General features: G+C 37.0%; 1 protein-coding gene across 1 annotated transcript in view; it reads right to left on the reverse strand.

The window, feature by feature from the left end:
- Positions 1–19,811, reverse strand: part of ADAM28 (ADAM metallopeptidase domain 28) — a 140,763-nt gene that overhangs the window by 5,411 nt on the left and 115,541 nt on the right. Inside the window, exons 15-21 of the mRNA XM_044659258.1 lie at positions 18,899–19,001; positions 16,717–16,876; positions 15,103–15,183; positions 9,180–9,258; positions 3,950–4,055; positions 2,087–2,174; positions 85–150 (exon numbers count right to left, since the gene is read on the reverse strand). Of these exons, the coding sequence (XP_044515193.1) occupies positions 85–150; positions 2,087–2,174; positions 3,950–4,055; positions 9,180–9,258; positions 15,103–15,183; positions 16,717–16,876; positions 18,899–19,001 (683 nt within the window). The remainder of the gene's footprint in view (positions 1–84; positions 151–2,086; positions 2,175–3,949; positions 4,056–9,179; positions 9,259–15,102; positions 15,184–16,716; positions 16,877–18,898; positions 19,002–19,811) is intronic.

Here is a 19,811-nt window from a genome sequence, read left to right on the forward strand (position 1 = left end):
AGTTTCTCAAATTAGAATGGAAGATAATTAATTAATTAAGAATTAAGAAGAGGGGAAAGGGAAGAAGGGTATCATTATACTTACAAGAGAAAGAGGCGGTTTATTATTTTCTGTTGGAGGTGTAGACATAGGTGGACTCATTGGACCCATCTAGATTAAAAAGTGGTATATATATATATATATATATATATATATATATATATATATATATATAGGAAACAACACCAACATATTGCACATAAATGAATGATGCTCCTTCAGAAGCAATACTTAAAAAGGTTGAAGACTCTGGAACCAACAAAGCTCTGAGATGCATCTACCTTTCATACTAATTAATCAATTCATTCATCCACCAGCAAGTAATTATTAAAAGACTCTCTCTGTTCCAAGAACTTAGTATACAAATACACACAATGAAAAATTCTTGTTCTAAAGATATATTCTATCAGGTGAGACAAAATATATGCAAAGAAATGTATGCAGAAGAGAGGGAAATTAGAGAGGGAAAATATTAATACTTTTTATCTCTCCCTTCCTTCCTTCCTTCCTTCCTTCCTTTCTTCCTACTTCCCTTCCTTTCATTGAGGAATATCTAATAGCATTCCTCTAACATTCCATCAAATACAAAATTGACATGAATTCTGTTTTAGCTAAATCATTTATATCTCATTACATCTAGCTGATTCTATATTATGTTTCATATCCAATATAACCATTCACAAGATACAAGAGGCTACCCAAAGTTGGCATCTTGCCATCCTTTCTGTTGCCATGAATTTCCTTTCCCATTCTTGCTCTAGCTTTAGAAATGGTAATCATGGTAGTGATACCATTGCTTCTGGAGAAGGTATGATGATGGACTGTGGCTCTACCCACTATCCCTGTGGCTCCCCAGATCAAAACAACTTGATTGCTTTATATATTTATATCTCCAAATTTGAATATAAGATCCCTGAAGTCATACTTCACTGACTCCCTAGTACCTATATAATATAATCCAAATCCCTCATTTTAGAATTCACTGCTATCCACAGCCTTGTTCCAATTCACTCTTCTTATTTCACTTATTGAGTGCTATGTTTTAAACAAAATGAACTATTTTTATATTTGTTACTCTGTAATTTATATTTTTCTGTCTTTGTGCCCTTAATCATGCCATTTGCTCTGCATGGAATTCTTTCTCTCCTAGCTTTGCCCATTTAAAATCTTATTAATCCTTTAACAACTATGGCAAATGTCACCTTCTTCAAGAACTAGCCAGGAACACCCAATCTAGAAAGGGTCTCTCCTCTTTCCTTTTAGCCCATTAGCAGCAGATTCCTCTAGTTCAACTTCCAACTTTCCCTTTATCATTGTCTCTCTCTCTCTGTCTGTCTGTCTGTCTGTCTGTCTGTCTCTCTCTCTCTCTCTCTCTCTCTCTCTATATATATATATATATATATATATATATATATATACACATATATATGAATATATTACATGTACATGTGCATGCATATACTTAACCCATAGTAAGCACTTAGGATGATTTTGATTGCTTCATGATTTGGATGAAAATGGTCAAGGAGTGAGGGGNTTTCTGTCTTTGTGCCCTTAATCATGCCATTTGCTCTGCATGGAATTCTTTCTCTCCTAGCTTTGCCCATTTAAAATCTTATTAATCCTTTAACAACTATGGCAAATGTCACCTTCTTCAAGAACTAGCCAGGAACACCCAATCTAGAAAGGGTCTCTCCTCTTTCCTTTTAGCCCATTAGCAGCAGATTCCTCTAGTTCAACTTCCAACTTTCCCTTTATCATTGTCTCTCTCTGTCTGTCTGTCTGTCTGTCTGTCTGTCTGTCTCTCTCTCTCTCTCTCTCTATATATATATATATATATATATATATATATATATACACATATATATGAATATATTACATGTACATGTGCATGCATATACTTAACCCATAGTAAGCACTTAGGATGATTTTGATTGCTTCATGATTTGGATGAAAATGGTCAAGGAGTGAGGGGTAAGGGATGAGGAAGTATGACGTGCCAAAATTGAGGAGAGACAAAGGAATTATAGCACAAACTATGGCTTACCTCATGGGAAGGTGTACTTTGTACATTCTGTTGTCTTCTCATTGGTGTCCATTGCCTTGGTTTGGAGCCTGAAGTGGGGCAGGACTGGCTAGGGTTAAGAGTGGTTCATTATTAAATCTTCATTAATCACTGTGAATAATAGAATATAAGGTCCTAGAGGCTGGGGGTAGCTTTTGTTTCTTTTTGTGTATTCCTAGTCCCTGACAAAAATGCCAAATAGATAGAAAGTCAGAACTGGACTTGTAATTTCATTGCTTGGCATTCTGGTGATATAGACACTTAGATGAAGCAGTGCATAGAGTGAGGAACCTGGAGGTAGGAAAACCTGAGTCCAAATCCAGCCTCAGATGCTAACTAGCTGTGTGACTCCAGAAAATAACTTAACCACAATCTGCCTCAGTTTCCTTTTTGGTTTAGTGGGATTAATTTTAGCACCCACCTCTCAGGATTGTAAGGATGAAACAAAATGATATTTGAATTTTACAAAACTGAAAGCATTTATAAATGGAATCTACTAAATACTATTGACATAGAGAACTCCTGCAAGAGAAAATTCCTTCAACCAATACAGGTTGACACCTTCTCTATAATGCAAAGTCTTAGTTGATTAGAACACTGAGAGATTCAATGACTTGATCATGGAACTAGAGCCACGAGGTTTAAAGGTGCAACTTGGCTACAGGTCTTCCTGACTTCAATGGCAGCTCTCTGCTTACTGGTAGCTACCATCTCCTTCTCACATGCCCTGTCCTCTGTCAGGGTGTTTGTCTCTCTGGTGTCTAGAGTTGATTAAGTCAAGGGAATGGTAAATACATTTACAAGGAGTCTTGGGGGGGGATTTTGATTCTCTTTGACACAGAAGACTGACACATGATTTCTGGATGTGTGATCCTAGTGACATCATTTTATATCTCTGCTTCACTTTTCTGATCTGAAAAATGGGGATAACAATATTGGTTCTATCTACCTCTTAGGGCCAATGGGGGAAGAGAATGAAAAATACAATGAAAGCAAATTATATTTCTATTACAATTCTCTGCTCCTTAAGAAGTTATTTATCGGTGATTCAAAAAATAATCACAACTGGGGCAGCTGGGTAGGTCAGTGGAGTGAGAGTCAGGCCTAGAGACAGGAGGTCCTAGGTTCAAACCCGGCTCGGCCACTTCCCAGCTGTGTGACCCTGGGCAAGTCACTTGACCCCCATTGCCCACCCTTACCACTCTTCCACCTATGAGACAATACACTGAAGTACAAGGGTTTTAAAAAAAAAAACAAAAAAAAATAATCACAACTTCTTTGTGCCTTAGTTTTTTTTTTTTCTGCAGAAATTGGCATGATAGTACTTGGACTAGTTCTTTGAAGAACTGCTTTGAGAATCAAGTAAGCCTCATAAATACTAAGATGTTATCCCTATATTGTCAGCTCACTTGTTAAAATTATTTTTCCTCTTAGTTCTATACATAATAATTCAGTCTTTTGGAAGTTAACTTGCTACCATAGTTTGATTAATTTTTATGATATTCTTTTCCTTCTCTAATTCCCAAAGTACTTTGGGGCATATATTTATTTTATTATTAAAGATGGCCTCTGGGCAGTTAAATGGCTCAGCGGATAGAGAGCCAGGTCTGGGGAAGGGAGGTCCTGGGTTCAAATTTGACTAGGAAATTACTTAGTCCTTACTGTTCTTCTGATTTGGAATTGATACTTAGTATTGATTCTAAGACAAAAGATAAGGGCTTGTTTTTTTTTAATGAACTAATTAGTTTTTCAGTGAGAATTTTGGGACCCCTGAGTGTGTAGATTCGCCTTGCAAACATCACAAAACCAGGGTAAGAATCTCTGGCACAGGGGGAATAGACTTACCTCTGAACTTTTTTCCTCTTAGCTGTGCTTTGATGCCGGAGGATAATTACAGCAATGAGAACTACAATGGAGAGTGCAACCAGCACACCCATCACAATGGAAAGATCTGTAATGTTGAGAATATTAAAGAGAGATATGACACTCTAACAACATGATGGAGAAATCTATACTGCTGAGGACATATGAATAAATCTATAACATTTAAAGAACACAGTGGGGGCAAACAACTAGCTAGTGGATAGAAAGCTAGACCTGGAGATGGAAAGTCCTGGTTTGAAACTTGACTTTAGATACTTCCTAGGTGTGTGACCCTGGGCAATTCATTACTCCAATTATGTAGTCCTTACTACTCCTGTGCCTTAGAACCCATACTTAATATAGATTCTGAGAGAATGCAAGGGTTTTAAAAATAGAACCAAATGGAAAAATCTATAACATTGAAAACATAAAGGAGAAATCCACAATGTACAGAAAATAGCAAAGAAATCTAAAATTTTATTGACAATGGAAAAATCTACATTCTTGAAGATATGGGAGAGATATCTACAGTAGTGAAATCAGAATGGAGAAAGCTCTGACTTTGAAACTATAATGGAGAAGTCTACAATCTGGAGGATTCAATGATAAAATTTATAATACTGAGAATGCAGTGCCTAAATATGAAACATTGAGAACATGATGGAGCAATTTACCCTGAGAACAAATACTGAAACAAAGACAAGGCATGGCTGAGGAGGAAGTATTTCCCAACTTCTTTCCAAAGCTCAAATCCTGATCATAGCCTAGTGTATTCTTTTATGGAAGAGATTTAATCATCCCATAAAGTCTCTTGGGGAACACAGGGATGTAAATTTAGAAAAGGAAGAGACTCTGATGGTACTTCAGTGTAAGATATTCATTTTATAAATGAGAAAGCTAATAATTGATCTGAAGAGATGGAAGAGGTAGATCTGTTTCCTTGAAGAGTCAGGGAGACAAGGAGTTTTAAGCTTAAATTTCTAGATTCTTGAATGTAAATGCTAGAAAAATTGTAGTTGGTATCATGCTATTTGCAGACCAAGAACTTGGCTGTTTTGACTGTGGAATTTCAAACTCTTCACGTCTCTTTCTTGCCCTTTAAAATTGTCGTGGAAGATTCAATTTTTGTTCAGTAGTTTTTTAGTCATGTCTTAGTTGTTATGACTTCAATAGGATGTGAGTGTTTTCATGTTGTGCCCTGACACATACAGAAGTTTGAGGAGCTAACTCAAACTGGCTTGTGAGAGCTAATCATCAAATTTTCAGTGTCAGTATTTACATCGCAGAAGTTGGTAATGACATAAATCAGGACTTGATTTCCTGTTTTGTTGATAGTGTAGGCTTAAGAAAGAAATGGAGAAAATGTTAATAACTCCATCTAGTTTTTGGCTGGCATATGTTATTGTTATTTTTGCATAAAGATTTTTTAGTTAAACGTTTATCAATATAACCGTGCTTGTGAAGGAGTTTGCAATTTTAAAAAGCAGCTGCTTTTTTTAAAATGTTAACCTATTTAAGACTTTACTGTTTCTTTCTTTAGTGAGCTGCCAAGTGTGGAAGACCATGAAAGACTCACAAACTTCTGTTTGATACTATATAAGAAGGAAAGGAGGAACGTTAACCTCATCAATTAAAAGAACATTTCATGAAGTCCTCAAAATTAGAACTGTGACCTTAAAGGTTATAAATTAATAAGTAGGGAATGTTACTTTGAATGGAACATTTTACTTGGCAAAACTCAACTTTTCTTCTCCAGTATCTACTTTCTGTAGTGAAGACATGCATGGGCAAAATGCTTTGTGAATGCCCCAAACTTGTGTCATTATTTTGTTTATGCATTTAATTCCCTTTCTTTAAGAATTCTTCTTATAATATCATTAGGCTAAAAGAGATAATGTTTAGAAGACCCACCAGGGGTCTGATTTATAGAGCAAGTAGATATGAGGCAATGATAGAGGATGATACTTCTCTAACAAGAGACTAAAAGCAGTAATAAAGCAAAAATGATAATGCTGTACAACCTTCAAAGGCATCAGACATCAACCTTTATTTTTAAAGGAAGTTTCCTAACCTTGGAATTCTTATGACAATGAAAAAAGAAGGATGGAAAGAAGGAAGAAAGAAAGGAAGGAATTAATGAACTATCTGAAAGTCATGATTAAAAAAAAAGCCTTAGACATCATATTTCAAAACATTAGGATGGAAAATTACCCTAATATCCTGGAACTACAGAATAAAATAGAAATTAAAAGAATCTACCAATCATCTCCTGAATGAGATCCCAAAATGAAAGCTCCCAGGGATATTATAGTGAAATTCCAGAACTCCAAAGCCAAGTAGAAAATACTAAAAGCAACCAGATAAAAATAAAAACATTCAAAAACAATGGGGCTCAAGTTAAGATCATGTAAGATTTAACAGCTATCATGGTAAAGAATGATATTCCAGAAGATAGGAGCAGAATTACAACCAAGAATAAAAAACTGAGTAAAATTCTACATGAAGGAAATGGAAATTTAATGAAATAAAGGACTTTCAAACATTCCTGATAAAAGAAACAGAGCTGAATTGAGCATTTAACTTTCAAATACAAGACTCAAGAGAATAATGAAAAGATAAATAGGAAAGAGCAATAATAAGGACTCAATAAGGTTAAACTCTTTATTTCTCTATATGGAAAGATGATGCATTTTTCAGTTAAGAAAAATAACAGGGGTAGCAAATCTCGTCTTAAACAAAGCAAAAGCAAAAACAAGCCCAGTTAAATGAGATAATCAGGAAAACTCTTTTTAGCTAAAAGTTATTACAAGACAATTAAATAAGAGTAATACTAAACATATATGAACTAAATGGCATAGCATCCAAAAAGTACACAGGAAAGTTAAATGAGTTAAAGGATAAAATATATAGTAAAAGTATACTTAGAGGGGACCTCAACTTTCCTCTATTAAAACTAGATAAATATTTTGAAATTATGAAGGAACTTAAAGAGATAAATAGAATTTTAGAAAAGTTATATATGTTACATCTCTTGATAAAAAAAAAAAAACTTAATGGGAATGGAAAGAAATATACCTTTTTCTCAGCTATACATGCAACTTCAAAAGAATTGACCATGCATCATGACAAAAATATTTTTTAAAAAGCACAAATGCAGAAAAGTGGGTAGTTTAAATTCAGTCTTGTGGGACAATAACATATTAAAATTTGCATTCACTGTAGGACCTTGGAAGAACAAATCATAGATTAATTGAAAACTAATCTAATCCTAAATAATGAGTGTCAAAGAATAAATCATAGAAACAATAAATGATGTCTTTCAAAATAATGAGGGAACATACCAACATGTGGATGCTATTAATAACAATGCAATGATCCAGAATAATCCCAAAGGACTTATGGGAAAGAACGCTATCCACATCAAGAGAAAGAACTGTGGGAGTAGATATGCAGAATAAAAACATATGATTGGTCATATTGTTTGATGGGTATATGAATGGGGTTTCAGTTTTAAAAGATCATTGTATTACAAATATGGATAATATGGAAATAGGTTTTAAACAATAATACATGTAACCCAGTGGAATCACTTGCCAGCTCTGGGAGAGGGGAGGGAAAAGGGAAGGGAAAGATCATGAATCATGTAACCATGGAAACATATTCTAAATAAATAATTTTTTAAAAAGAAGCATTAAGATGATTTTAGAAAAAAACTGAGAAAACTCATATGAAATAACACAAAGTGAAGTAAACAGAAGCAGAACATTGTCCACGGTAATAGCAATATTGTAATGATGATTAATTGTGAAAAAATTAGCTGATCTGACTAAGACAACGATCCAAGACAATTTCAAAGGCCTCTTAATGAAAAAAGCTTTTTCTTTGGGCAAAGGAGGTACTAGACTGATGGAGAGGACTTGGAATTTAAATTAAAAGAAAAGAATCTTAAAAACAAATAATCAAATAATAAATTAAAAGAAAAGAGAAACAAAAAGAAACTAAGTATCAGAGAGCTATGTGTGACAGTTAAAATGCAAGATGAAATAAATTAATTAAATATAGCTTAATTGATTCTAAGATGAAAGGTAAGGGTTTAAAAAAATAAGATAAAATAAAATAAAATGCGTTTGTGACTATATGTGGTTTTTCCAATGTCTGGGAAATGTCTCTGTATTGGGTAGCCTACTTATTTCCTGGTACATCTAAGTTCCCTGACTTAAAACTCTTGATGCTTATTTATTTGATTTGATTCTCCCGAGTGTGAGTTGCCACCAATCTGCTCCCTCTAATTTCTTGAAGGAATTCTATTGAAGTGATGAGGTGAGCAGTGAAGAAGATGCCTCCATTGACTTGGTTATTTTAGACCTCAATCTTGTTATCTCTTTCTGTAACTGCTTCTGTTGGTATAGGGATGTTGAAGATTTAACAGGGGGAAATTAAGGGAATTGTTTGAAACTAAACTTGCATGTCTAAGCCAGAACTGTTGCTTAGAGACCAGATTTGTTTAAGGCTTATCTCAGGGTCAGGCTGACCAGAAACTGTCAGATCTGAAGATTAATACAGGGTACATGAGAAGTTTTCTCCTACTATACAGTTAAAGCAAGTCATGTGTCTTTTCCTGGAAACTACTCCTGGGTCAGCCAATTAGCTACTGTTTCTTTGTATTTTTGAATGCTATCAAATGTGTAACAACCAGTCAGGTAAAGCTGGCCATCTCTTTGACTCTCTCTTATAGACAATCAATCTCCCCATCTGTGAAATGAAAGAGTTGGGATGAAATTACCTCTAAAATTTCTTCCCTATATAAGTCTCTGATCCTAGAATCAAATTCTGGTTTGATAATTTCAAAATTATTTCATGTCTGGGTTTATGTTCTCTACCATATCAATAATGGTCTTAGAGGTGGGATACTTCACTTGTTTGCTGCCCTTCAAATGGAATAGCTTCTTTCTCTCAAAGATGCTTAGAGACCTGATGTTCAGAGATGTATGAGGAAAACTCATCACAAACTCAAAAGTATCACAATAGATGGGATGTATCTTCAGGATTCTTGAAGCTCATTTATTACAGAATCCATCCAACAGGTTATTTACTTGATTAGTATATAAGCCTTAAAGAAAGACCCAAGCATGCATTGCTTAGAAAAGGGTAGAAAAATGGACATGAATTGTCAAAGACTAATAACAGTAGTAACAAAGTAAAGAATACCCACGGATGACAACAACGGAGTTGTCACAGTTAGGAGGTAGCCATCCTTCTTCACATTGACACTGAAGCTCATGGTCACAGACCTAGAGGAACAGAAATACGGTTTATTACCTCCTTGGTTTCTATCACTTCTGTAGTGTAGCTAGGATTGAAAAGAGTGAACGCTCTCTTCATTTCTTTTATTGACTTGAATGGGCTCAGGTAGAACTTAGGAAAACAGTGCCTGAGGACCTCCAGATCATTTGGAGTGAAGGCTTTGTAGGATTTGACATGCAAAAATCCCCGCTTCTGGTTGTAAAATTGTTCTGTCCACGTTCAGGAGAACAGAAACAGTGGTCTCTGTTTCTGTTACCTTGTTCTTGGTTGTTCTAGGCACTAAACCTGCACCTGTACCCATTTGTTTGGTTTCAATGATTTCCATTTGGAGGATGGTATGCTCATCCAACTGTCTCCCTTTGCGGATCTGTTTGACTGCTTGGTCCAACAACCTAACTTGCTCTGTAAGTTCTCTAACCAAGAAATCGTTTGAATTAATGGCAGCAGCAGGACTTGGATTAGTTGTTCTCATAAATGCCCAGAAATCCCCACATACTTTTTTAAATGCCCCGAGACCTTGGAAAGTAGCAAAAAAAAATAGCAGCCATGGTGGGTAGGAAACAGACAAACTCAGCAAGAGTAAGAGCATACCAGCAGTAATAATCATAAATCAAAAGCTTCCTAAGTAAAAATTGAGGGAACTTATGAAACCAAAATTGATAGGCTCCCTGCATCACTGTCCAAAGAAACAAAGAGAAACTGGCAATTATAAAAGCCATCCTGGCTACAGCCATCTTTGTAGGTGTTAATTAGTTGAAACAAAGTAGGTTTTTGACCTAGCTGTGCTCGCCAAACTATAATGTAAAGGGGCTGGCTGCCATGCAGGAGTAGTGTGGAGGATGGAATTAGGCCAGTCCCCATGTCTCTAGGCTGGAGTAGAGAGTAATATATGCACCAGGAGTCCTGGACCCAAACTAGCTGAAAAAATGGTTGAAAATCACTCCCTAGCAAAGCCTAGCCTCTTTAAGCTCAGAATTCTATAGCCCTGCCCTAAGAAATGGTAGTAATCCTATTGACAATAGGTGAGGTCAAGCAGGAAGGAGGTTAGCACTTCTTGGACCTAACTGCTTAATGGAGTTTATCAGCTGTAGCTTATAGAATGTTCAGACAAATCACGTTTACTTGGTCTTCAGCTAAGGTAAGGCAATGACTTCAAGATCTTTGAGCTTATAAGTCAAAGGGGTTTATTGGTGATAAATTGAATTAGATAAGAGGGTTTAGTAAGTGGGTAAGGTAAGCTAAGATCTTGAGATGACTAACTTCAATTAACTACTATAATAAATACTGAAGGTCTTCTTGTGGTACAGAAGAAAAGAATGCATTTGGGGTAGACTTAACTCTGATAAGCTTGGTTGCTGACCCAGGGCTGTAAGCCCTGGGTCAGATGGTGATGTCTTAAGGATAGAAACACTCTTGTTTCTTATAAGGGTTGTTGGGTTTGCCAAAGAGCTGTTGGTAGTTGACTAACAATGGCAGTTGTGCCTACCTGCCTAAGGAAATCTAAACCCAAACCACCCGGGGCCCAGTCCCACATTCCTCCTCCCTCTCCCAGAGTGTAGCCTAGAAGAAGAGAAGTCAAGGGTCTGGGACCCTTCTTTTATACCCACACTACAAACTGCCAATGTGGCACCCGCCTAGGTCTCATGCTAGGTTCTGAGTTCTAAATGGGCAATTGCCAGCTGGCAGCCATGAAAGCATGGTTGAAAGATTTTATACACTACACTTCTCAAAGGTTAAAAAAAAGATCAATGTCAACTGCTGTCCTATTAGATAGATCCTCTATTATCCTCTCTGGCAGTCAATGTTGACTTCTGGGAGATTATTATCAAACAAGAATTTGATTCTAGGATCAGAGACTTATATACAGAAGAAACTTTAGAGGTAATTTCATCCAACTGTTTCATTTCACAGATGGGGAAACTGAGTTGCTTTGGGTCACACAAGTAGCAAGTGGTATAATCAGGATTTGAACCCAGGCCTTTAACTCCAAATGTACTGTGCCAATCTGCCTTTCTAAAGAATAGAAGTATGAGCAACTAGGTTACTTGTAGCTGCCCAGCAATTGCCAAACCATACCAGATCAAACTCATTGCCCTTTTCACTCAATGTGCTTGTTTTTCTCCTAATTTCTCCATCTCTGTCTGTGATACCACCATTCATTCAGTCTCTGGTGTTCAGAACCTTGGAATTACCTTTGACTTTTCTTCCCCACCCCTTATCTGATCCATTATTCATTCTAGTTTATTTGATCCTCCCACCATATCTTTGTGGCCATGCTCCCTTCACTCTTTCCACTGCTACCACCCCAGAAGAGGTCCATATCACTCCCAGACTCTTGGAGATGGTCTTCCTGCTACCACTCTCTACTGCTCCCACTTCAACCTTTATATACAGGTTGATCTAGATATTACAGCTCCCTCTCCTCTCCTGCCCTGGGAGACTGAGAACTCCATTAGGGTAAGGGTGATTTTCATTACATCTCTCTATCCCCAGGGTCTAACATAAGACATAATAATGTGCAAAAGATGCTGACTTCATTGAATTGGATCAAATTATTTAAGAGATAAAATTCAAGCCATTTAAAAGGCAAACAGGGCCCTCCCTAATCTAGTGCCACCCTCAATTTACAGACTTATTTCATATTATCTCTATAGAATCACATAATTTCAGAAAAATCAGAAAGGACCTTGGAGATGATCTAGACCAGCATCTGCTCCAGTGCTCTTCATATATGATAAACAATTACTCTGCCTTTGCTTGGAGATCTGAAACAAAGATCCTCCTCAGCACCTCGTGATTCAGTTTACTGCAGAATGTGGAAAGTTTTATTGCTGAGTTTGTGGAAAACTCTCATCCAAAGAAGCTTTTCTTGACCTCATTCCTAATTTTGCCTTTTTGTAACTCTTCCTTTCATGCAATTGGCCCTAGTTCTGCCCTTTGAGGTCAAGCAGAAAAGTTCCTAATCCATCTCTTACTTAACAGAGATTTAAATACTTAAGGACCAAGATGTTCCTTTGTCTTCTCTTCTCTTCTCCAGAATAACCAGAGCAGATGTCTTCAAACATTACTCATATGTCATGAATTCATGGTCCTTCACCACCCTTTAAACTGTGTTATTTAAAATCAGAAAAAAAAAATGTATGTTTTGTAATCTATAATGTAAAGTTTACATTCTTTGAGAGGAATTTCAGGATAAGGATTTTGCCATCTCCCCAGAATCCAGACAATGAACCTGTTTAGTGGAGGCACCAAAAGATGCCTGAAGAGCCTTCACTGGATCATGAAGATCCAAATTTGAACTTTGTGGTGCAGTTGATTTGAACTATGGGGGTTGAATGAGTTGGATGCATTTATTTTGAATGGACAATTTATGCCAGAAAGGGGGACTGCCCCCTTAATGGTTTTTTGTCAATGTACTGAACATTGGTTTTGTTCTTTCTCCCTTTTTTCTCTAAATTATTGTAAACTCTAATTTGATTGTTTTCCTGATCCATTGGGAAGATTTATCTCCCAAAGGATCACAAGGGGGTAATGTGTTAGTTAAAATCACCTGGGGTTCTATTTGGAAGGATTGAACCTCAATATATGTATCAATATAGTGTTTGACAAACTTCTGTGGACCTGTGGGGGACCTTGGAACTACATTTCCCGTCGTCCAAATGGGTTTCCTGTTTTGGATTACTTCTTCAAGGTGAGGAATGGCTTTAAATATTGGGAAGTGACTTTGAACTTCCTCTTTAGCTACCTGGGCACGTGTAGATACGAAAGGTAAAATGGCTGAGGCGGCAGTTTGAATACTTACAGGTGTGTGGTCTAATGATTTTTATCTCTATCAGCACGGCTTTTATTAAAATACTATTCTCCCTTTTAATCTCGGCCTTCCTCATTTTTAAAAATAACAAAACACTTTTTAATTCATTAATGTTCTCAAAATGTGCTACCAAATATGGAACCCATTAACCCAGATGTACCATTGTCAGGGTTGAGGTATTATCATCTCCTCATCCCTCATCACTATAACCCTCTAAATATAACCTCAGATTGTAATCCTTCTTTGTTTCCCGTATCAGATCATTGATTCATACAGACCTGCCAATTCACTAAAAGCCCTATTTCACACAAAATGTGGACTGCAGAGACCTTATGTTCAGTCATTTTCAGTCATATCTGACTCTTTATAACCCCAATGGGATTTTCTTGCCATAGATATTGGAATAGTTTTCCATTTCCTTCTCTAGTTCATTTTATAGATTAGGAAACTGAGACAAACAGGGTTCAGTGACTTGCTCAGGGTCACACCGTTAGGAAGTATCTGAGGTCAGAATCGAACTTGGGAAGATGAGTGTTACTGACCTCCAACCTAGCTCTCTATCCACTGTGTAAGCTAACTTGGCCTTGAATGATATTATCCTGCACTAAGGAAGTTCATTATTTAAAGAGGTATGAGTAACTGCACATACTCTTATTAAATTACATCTTCTGGAGAGCTAGTATGACTTAAGACCTGAGGGCTACAAGACCTGAGTTCAAATCCTGCCTCATACACTTACTAGCTCAGTGATTCTGGATACAATATTTAATCTCCTTCAAGTTGTTTTCTCATATGTAAAATGGATATAATAATAGAACCTAACTCACTGGATTGTTGGGAAGATTGAATGAGAAAAAGGCTTCAAAGTCTTAGGAAAATCTTAAAGTCCTTTGAAAATGATAACTATAGCTGTTATTGCCTAAGGACATTCATCTTCTTAGACAGCTGGTAAGTGCTTTCTTACTATTTCCTTTTTCATAGATATAGGACTAGAAGGTATCTCATTATCCCTCTCATCTAGCTCTCATTTTACAAATAAGAAAACAGAGGTCCAGAGATGACAAGAAATGAATCCAAGGTCATAAAATAGTAGTTATTAGAGGTGAGGACTTGAAATCAGGTCCTCTCCATAACTACTACTTTTTCCACACCGCTTCCTCAATAGTCAGTTTTATTCTATTCTTTCCAATCCAAAAGCACTCACTCTATTAGGTAGAGAAAGAGAAAAAAAGATGCAAAATAACAATTGAGAAAGCTTGCAGTCTTTCTGTAGTCAGTTGTCATTGTCCAATGATCCTTTCTTTTCTCCCAATGTAGTTAAAAATAACAAACACCCTCTGTCACCCAACCAAACAGGATCATTCCTTCTCCCTGTATTTCTCCCAAATTCTCCTAGTCGGGGGCAGCTGGGTAGCTCAGTGGATTGAGAGTCAGGTTTAGATACGGGAGGTCCTAGGTTCAAAGCCAGCCTCAGACACTTCCCAGCTGTGTGACCCTGGGCAAGTCACTTGACCTTCATTGCCCACCCTTACCACTCTTCCACCTAAAAGACAATACACCAAAGTTAAGGGTTTAAAAACAAACAAAAAAACAAATTCTCCTAGTCCTGAACCTTTTGCATGAAATCCCCACTCCCGTTCTTTTTACCTCTTCAATTTCTACCTGTCTTTTAGGGTCAAACTCTAGTTCCATCTTCCTTCAGGAAGTGTTCCTGCATTCTTTCATCATCAATTATCTTCTTAGTGGCCCATGTAAAGCTATATTTTGCCTTTCTCTAATCTTGATGGAATCTTAATCATAATGGGATTTTCTCTATTTCAGTTACAAGTCCTGCCACTCTCCTGTCTCTTTGTAAAATATAAGCTCTCTGAAGGCAAGGAGCATCTCTTTTCTAGATTGCATATTTCCTTCTGGGCTTACTCAGTGATCGCAGGCAGTAAGCGCTAAATAAATGTTTACTCCATTTTCAAGTCCATATCAAACAGCTTGAGACATTTAGGAAGCAATAATTTGATCTTACCGCATGTCCTTTGCATTTTAAGGAACAATTTGTTGACTTGTAGGCACTCTCAATGTCTTTACACTCTCCATTAATGCATACCTGAAGGAGGAGGAAAAAAAATAACCAGAATTAGGACAATGAATCTTCCCCTGATTTCAGCTCTGTATGCTCTTTTACAACATCCCTGGAGCGACTGTTTGTTAAAAGAATCCAAATCTTCAGTATGAGGTCAATGACACATATTTTAGCCTCTCCCTCCTCATGTTATCATGTTGACATGTTCATCTTCTCATTTTTAAAAATATGTTGTAACACTCATCCCCAATCCCCTCCCCTCCAAAAAAACAATAATGCAAGTTTCCTGAGCACAGGCTGATTTGCATTTACAGTTTCTCCAACAGTGCCTTGTACATAGTAGGCATTTAAAATATGGAGTTGCTTCTCACAATACCTTTGAGAACTAGGTGTGATATACCAAACCAAGCCAATCAAATGGATGTTCTTTAATGGACCCAGAGTCAGGAAGACATGACTTCAAATAGGACTTTGGAGATTTCCAAGCTATAAAAGTGATTCAGGACAAGTCGGTTAACTTCTCTTTGCCTCAGTTTCCTCATATATAGAATGAGGATAAAAATAACAGGCCTCTGAATTGTAGCTGGAAGTGCTTTTAGAGCACACTTAGTCCAGCTGCCTAATAGTAGAGGTAAGGAAATGATGACATTATTTAATTGACTCTCTTAGGGCCATAGAACTTTTTCAAATGTCTGAGGTGGAATATGAGTGTTAGATCCTTGCTTCAAATCCCGAATTCTACCCATCATACCATGCTGGTTCTATCCCAGCAGAGGAGCCAGATTTCGATTCCTAGACTTGCAAAGGAAAAGGGACTTTAGTAATCATCTAGTTCATCTCTCATAGATTAAACTATATTAATATTTTATTAATATTATTATATTACATCATATATAATATCATATCATATATTAATATTAATAATCTCATATATTAAAAAATACATAAAAATGAAGGAACTGAGGCCAAGAAAAGAAAAATGACTTGGCCAAGGTCCCATAACTAGGAGATAGAAATACCAGAATTCTGACACAGGTAGCTTCACTCCCTTTTTATCTAGCCCTTGACTCCTATTACCCTAGGGAATCATTACACAGGAAACTTTAGAGAGGCTAAATATAGGAAGCCTTCTTGGCCCAACCTAGGGAAAGAAGGCAATAGAGAATAGACCTGGTAGTTAAGTGGTATAGGGGCCTCCAGGAAAAGGAAGCATGCAGGTAAACATGTTCCCTAAGACTAGCTTTCAAAGTTGTCTAGGCTGGAGCAATCAGAGATGAAGTGATCTACCTGGGGTCATCCAGATAGTATACAATAGGCAGACCTTGAAGCCAGGTTTTCAGGACCAAGACTCTATCCGCGACGCCAAACTTCCTAACTTTCCTGGTATTGTTTAGTCCACCATTACTAAGTTCATCATTTGAGTCACAGATTTTGCACCCCATCCCATGCATTTACATGTACGTTAACATCATCCCTTTTGAATGAGCCATTCTTTTTTATGGATATAAACTAAGAATAAAAGATTCCTTGGAGCAAAGATCACAAATGCCAGCATACACTGTTGTTTCCACATTTGGTTCCATTAGCCACCATGGAAATTTCTTGGTTGTTGTCTTCTGATGAGAACGTTTTGCAGGTCAGGAAAGACATAATCTTTCCCTTCCAGGGCAAAACATCTGATCCGCCATAGCAATATAATTTGCCACACATGGAACTCCTGGAGATAATCGAAAAAAGACAGTTTTAACAATAGGATTGTGTGGCAATTATCTAAAGCAGAGGTATTAATCACACTTGCTCTGCTACCTGCAATAATCCCCACTGTGGTCAACTAGATTGTAACTGAGAACTACTTAATAAAATCAATAAAAATATAATATAGAGATAGTGACAATTTGTGCTTTTCAGAATCAATATTCAGCCTACAGGGATCCTTATGAATAGTTCAGCTTCATTCTAGTTTACTTGAGTTTGACTCTATTGGTCTAAAGAAGTTCGACCCCAGTTGAATAGGCAGGAGAACGCAAGCTCCTTTAGGCACGGGATTATTCTTTATTTTGCCTTTATATCCTTAATATCTTACTATAAATTAAGATAAATAATATCTTAATATAAATTCATATTGAATGAATGAATGAATGGGTAGCATTTCTCATGGAGATGGAACTGTATGTTCTCTGGCTCTCCTCTCAGTGAGCCATGGGTGCTAAAGGACATACATACATGACTAATAATTCTTGGTGGTTTACTGCTACAAGTTCTAATTCAATTCCATTCTCCCTCTAACTCCAATTTCTGTGAATAGATATCTATCAAGATTTCACATTAAAATATTCTACTTCATTTTTATTACCGGGGGAAAAGTGATTTCCTTTTCTTTCAAGGATATGGAATCACTAGATCAAGGTCTCTGAATGTGGATCATGGACCTCAGGCACTGCATTCGAATCAAGCATCCCTTTTCAACATCTCAGACATGAGCTGGAAACTCCCTCCCTCCTCAGGAAGGCTAGTATATTATACAGTTACTGTAGGGAATATATATGAGGGTAAATTTTCTTTGAGCTGATATCTGTGTCATCAACTAGGACAAGTTCTAAACTCAACACATCCAGAACTGAACACATCTTTTCTCTCCAAACTCAATCATTTTCTGAATTTCTCTATTACTATCCAAGGGAGCACCAGTTCTTTGAGGGCAAGGACTGTCCTTTGCTTCTTTTTGAATTCCCGAAGCTAAGTATAGCATCTGGCATAGAGAAGGTGCTTTATAAATATTAACTGATTTGATGGTCACAATCTTGGTGACATCTCCATTGCCTTCTTCTCATTCACTCCCTCTAGCCAATCAGTAGCTCCATCTGGTTCCTTTTGCCACAAAATATCTGGTATATAACTTCTCTTTAGTCATACAAATATATCCTAAGTTCACTCTCATCATTTCTCACCTCTGCTATTACAATGGTCTCCTAATTATTTTTTCTGCTTCAACTATCTCTGGAGACCATTCCATCCTCTACTCAGCTGACAAAGGCATTCCCTCAGAGAGCATATCTGATCACATAAGCCCTCTTCTCAATTCCCCATTACTGGCAGGATGAAATAGAAGTCTCTTGTCTGACATTTAAAGTGCTCCCAACCAATCCCTTTCTTATCTTTCCAATCTTCTCATACCCAACTTCTATCCATATACTCTTTGGCTCAAACCATACTTATCTAAGTGCTGTTCTCGCACATGACACTCTGTCTCTACTCTTTTTGCCTTTGCCTAGGCTGTCCCCCCAGGCCAGCAAAGATTCTCCTTCTTCAGCTCTGACTCTTCGAATCCCTACCTTCCTTCAAGACTCAGCTCCGTTTTCACCTTTTGCAAGAGATCTTTCCTAGCTCCCTTGTTCTTATTGCTTCAAATGTAAATATGCAGGAGAAAATGGTGGCCAGGAGAGCTTAAGTAACTTGTTTAAAGTGATGTATGTAAATGTCAGCAGAAGCAGGTTTGGAATTTGGTTCATTTAAGTTAATATATGGGAAATGGGTAGAGAATGGAAGACATAGGACTGGGTTAGGGGTAACCGTTGCTGTCTAACCTTGTTCTCCACTTGCCTCCTCTCCATAGGCAACTTGTACGATTGACTTCCAAGTTCACAATCTCCCCATAGAGGCCCAATCAGACTTAGTGGCTAGCCATGCAATCATGCCTTTGTCCTTCAAACCCACAGAGAGAAAAAGTTAAGGTCCTTACCCTGCTTTACAGGGAATGTATGTGTCATCCACCTTTCGACAATAGCCATAAGTTGAACCACCATTGTTTACGTTGAAGCATGACTTTTCAGCAGCTTGAGCCCCTGGCATCACCCGGCATCAGGAGACAAGTTTGGAGAGAAATTGTTTACATGCACACACGTGTCTTACACATATCACCCCAATTAATGTGAAAAACAGAGTCCTAGAGCCCTGACCCCTTTATCACATCTTTAACACATCTTTGCTTGATTTATGGAATTGATTGATCATCTAAAAATATTAGCAAATCCTTCCTCATTTTGAGAGGAATGAAGTGTGCTAACCACGGGATTAAGGTATATCACACTATTCAGGAAACTTATCAGAGCTTACAGGAATCATCAATCAAATATATATATATATATATGCATATATACATATATACATATATATAACTAAAAATATAAATAAATAATATATGTATATATATAAATAATATATTAGTTATATATAGATGTATAAATAATATATATTAGTTTTATACACACACACACACACACACATATATATATATATATATATATATATATATATATATACACAATTTTTTTAACCCTTGCCTTCTGTCTTAGAATCAGAACTGCATATTGATTCCAAGGCATAAGATCAGTAAGGACTAGGTAGTTGAAGTTAAGTGACTTGCCCAGAGTCACACAACTAGGAAGTGTCTGAGGACAAATTTGAATCCTGGATCTCCTCTCTCTAGGTCAGGTTTTCAATCCACTGGACTACCTAGCTGCCTTCTAAATATGTTTCTTGACCTTGAGTGCATAGGAACATTCAAGAGTTAGACAAGTTTCAGAAGTGAGGTCCTTGTGTCTGTAACCAGAGGATATTATGAGTTGAGAGGAATCAATTCCCTCTCCACATCC

This window comes from Gracilinanus agilis, chromosome 2, assembly GCF_016433145.1.
Source record: "Gracilinanus agilis isolate LMUSP501 chromosome 2, AgileGrace, whole genome shotgun sequence".
NCBI lineage: Eukaryota > Metazoa > Chordata > Mammalia > Didelphimorphia > Didelphidae > Gracilinanus > Gracilinanus agilis.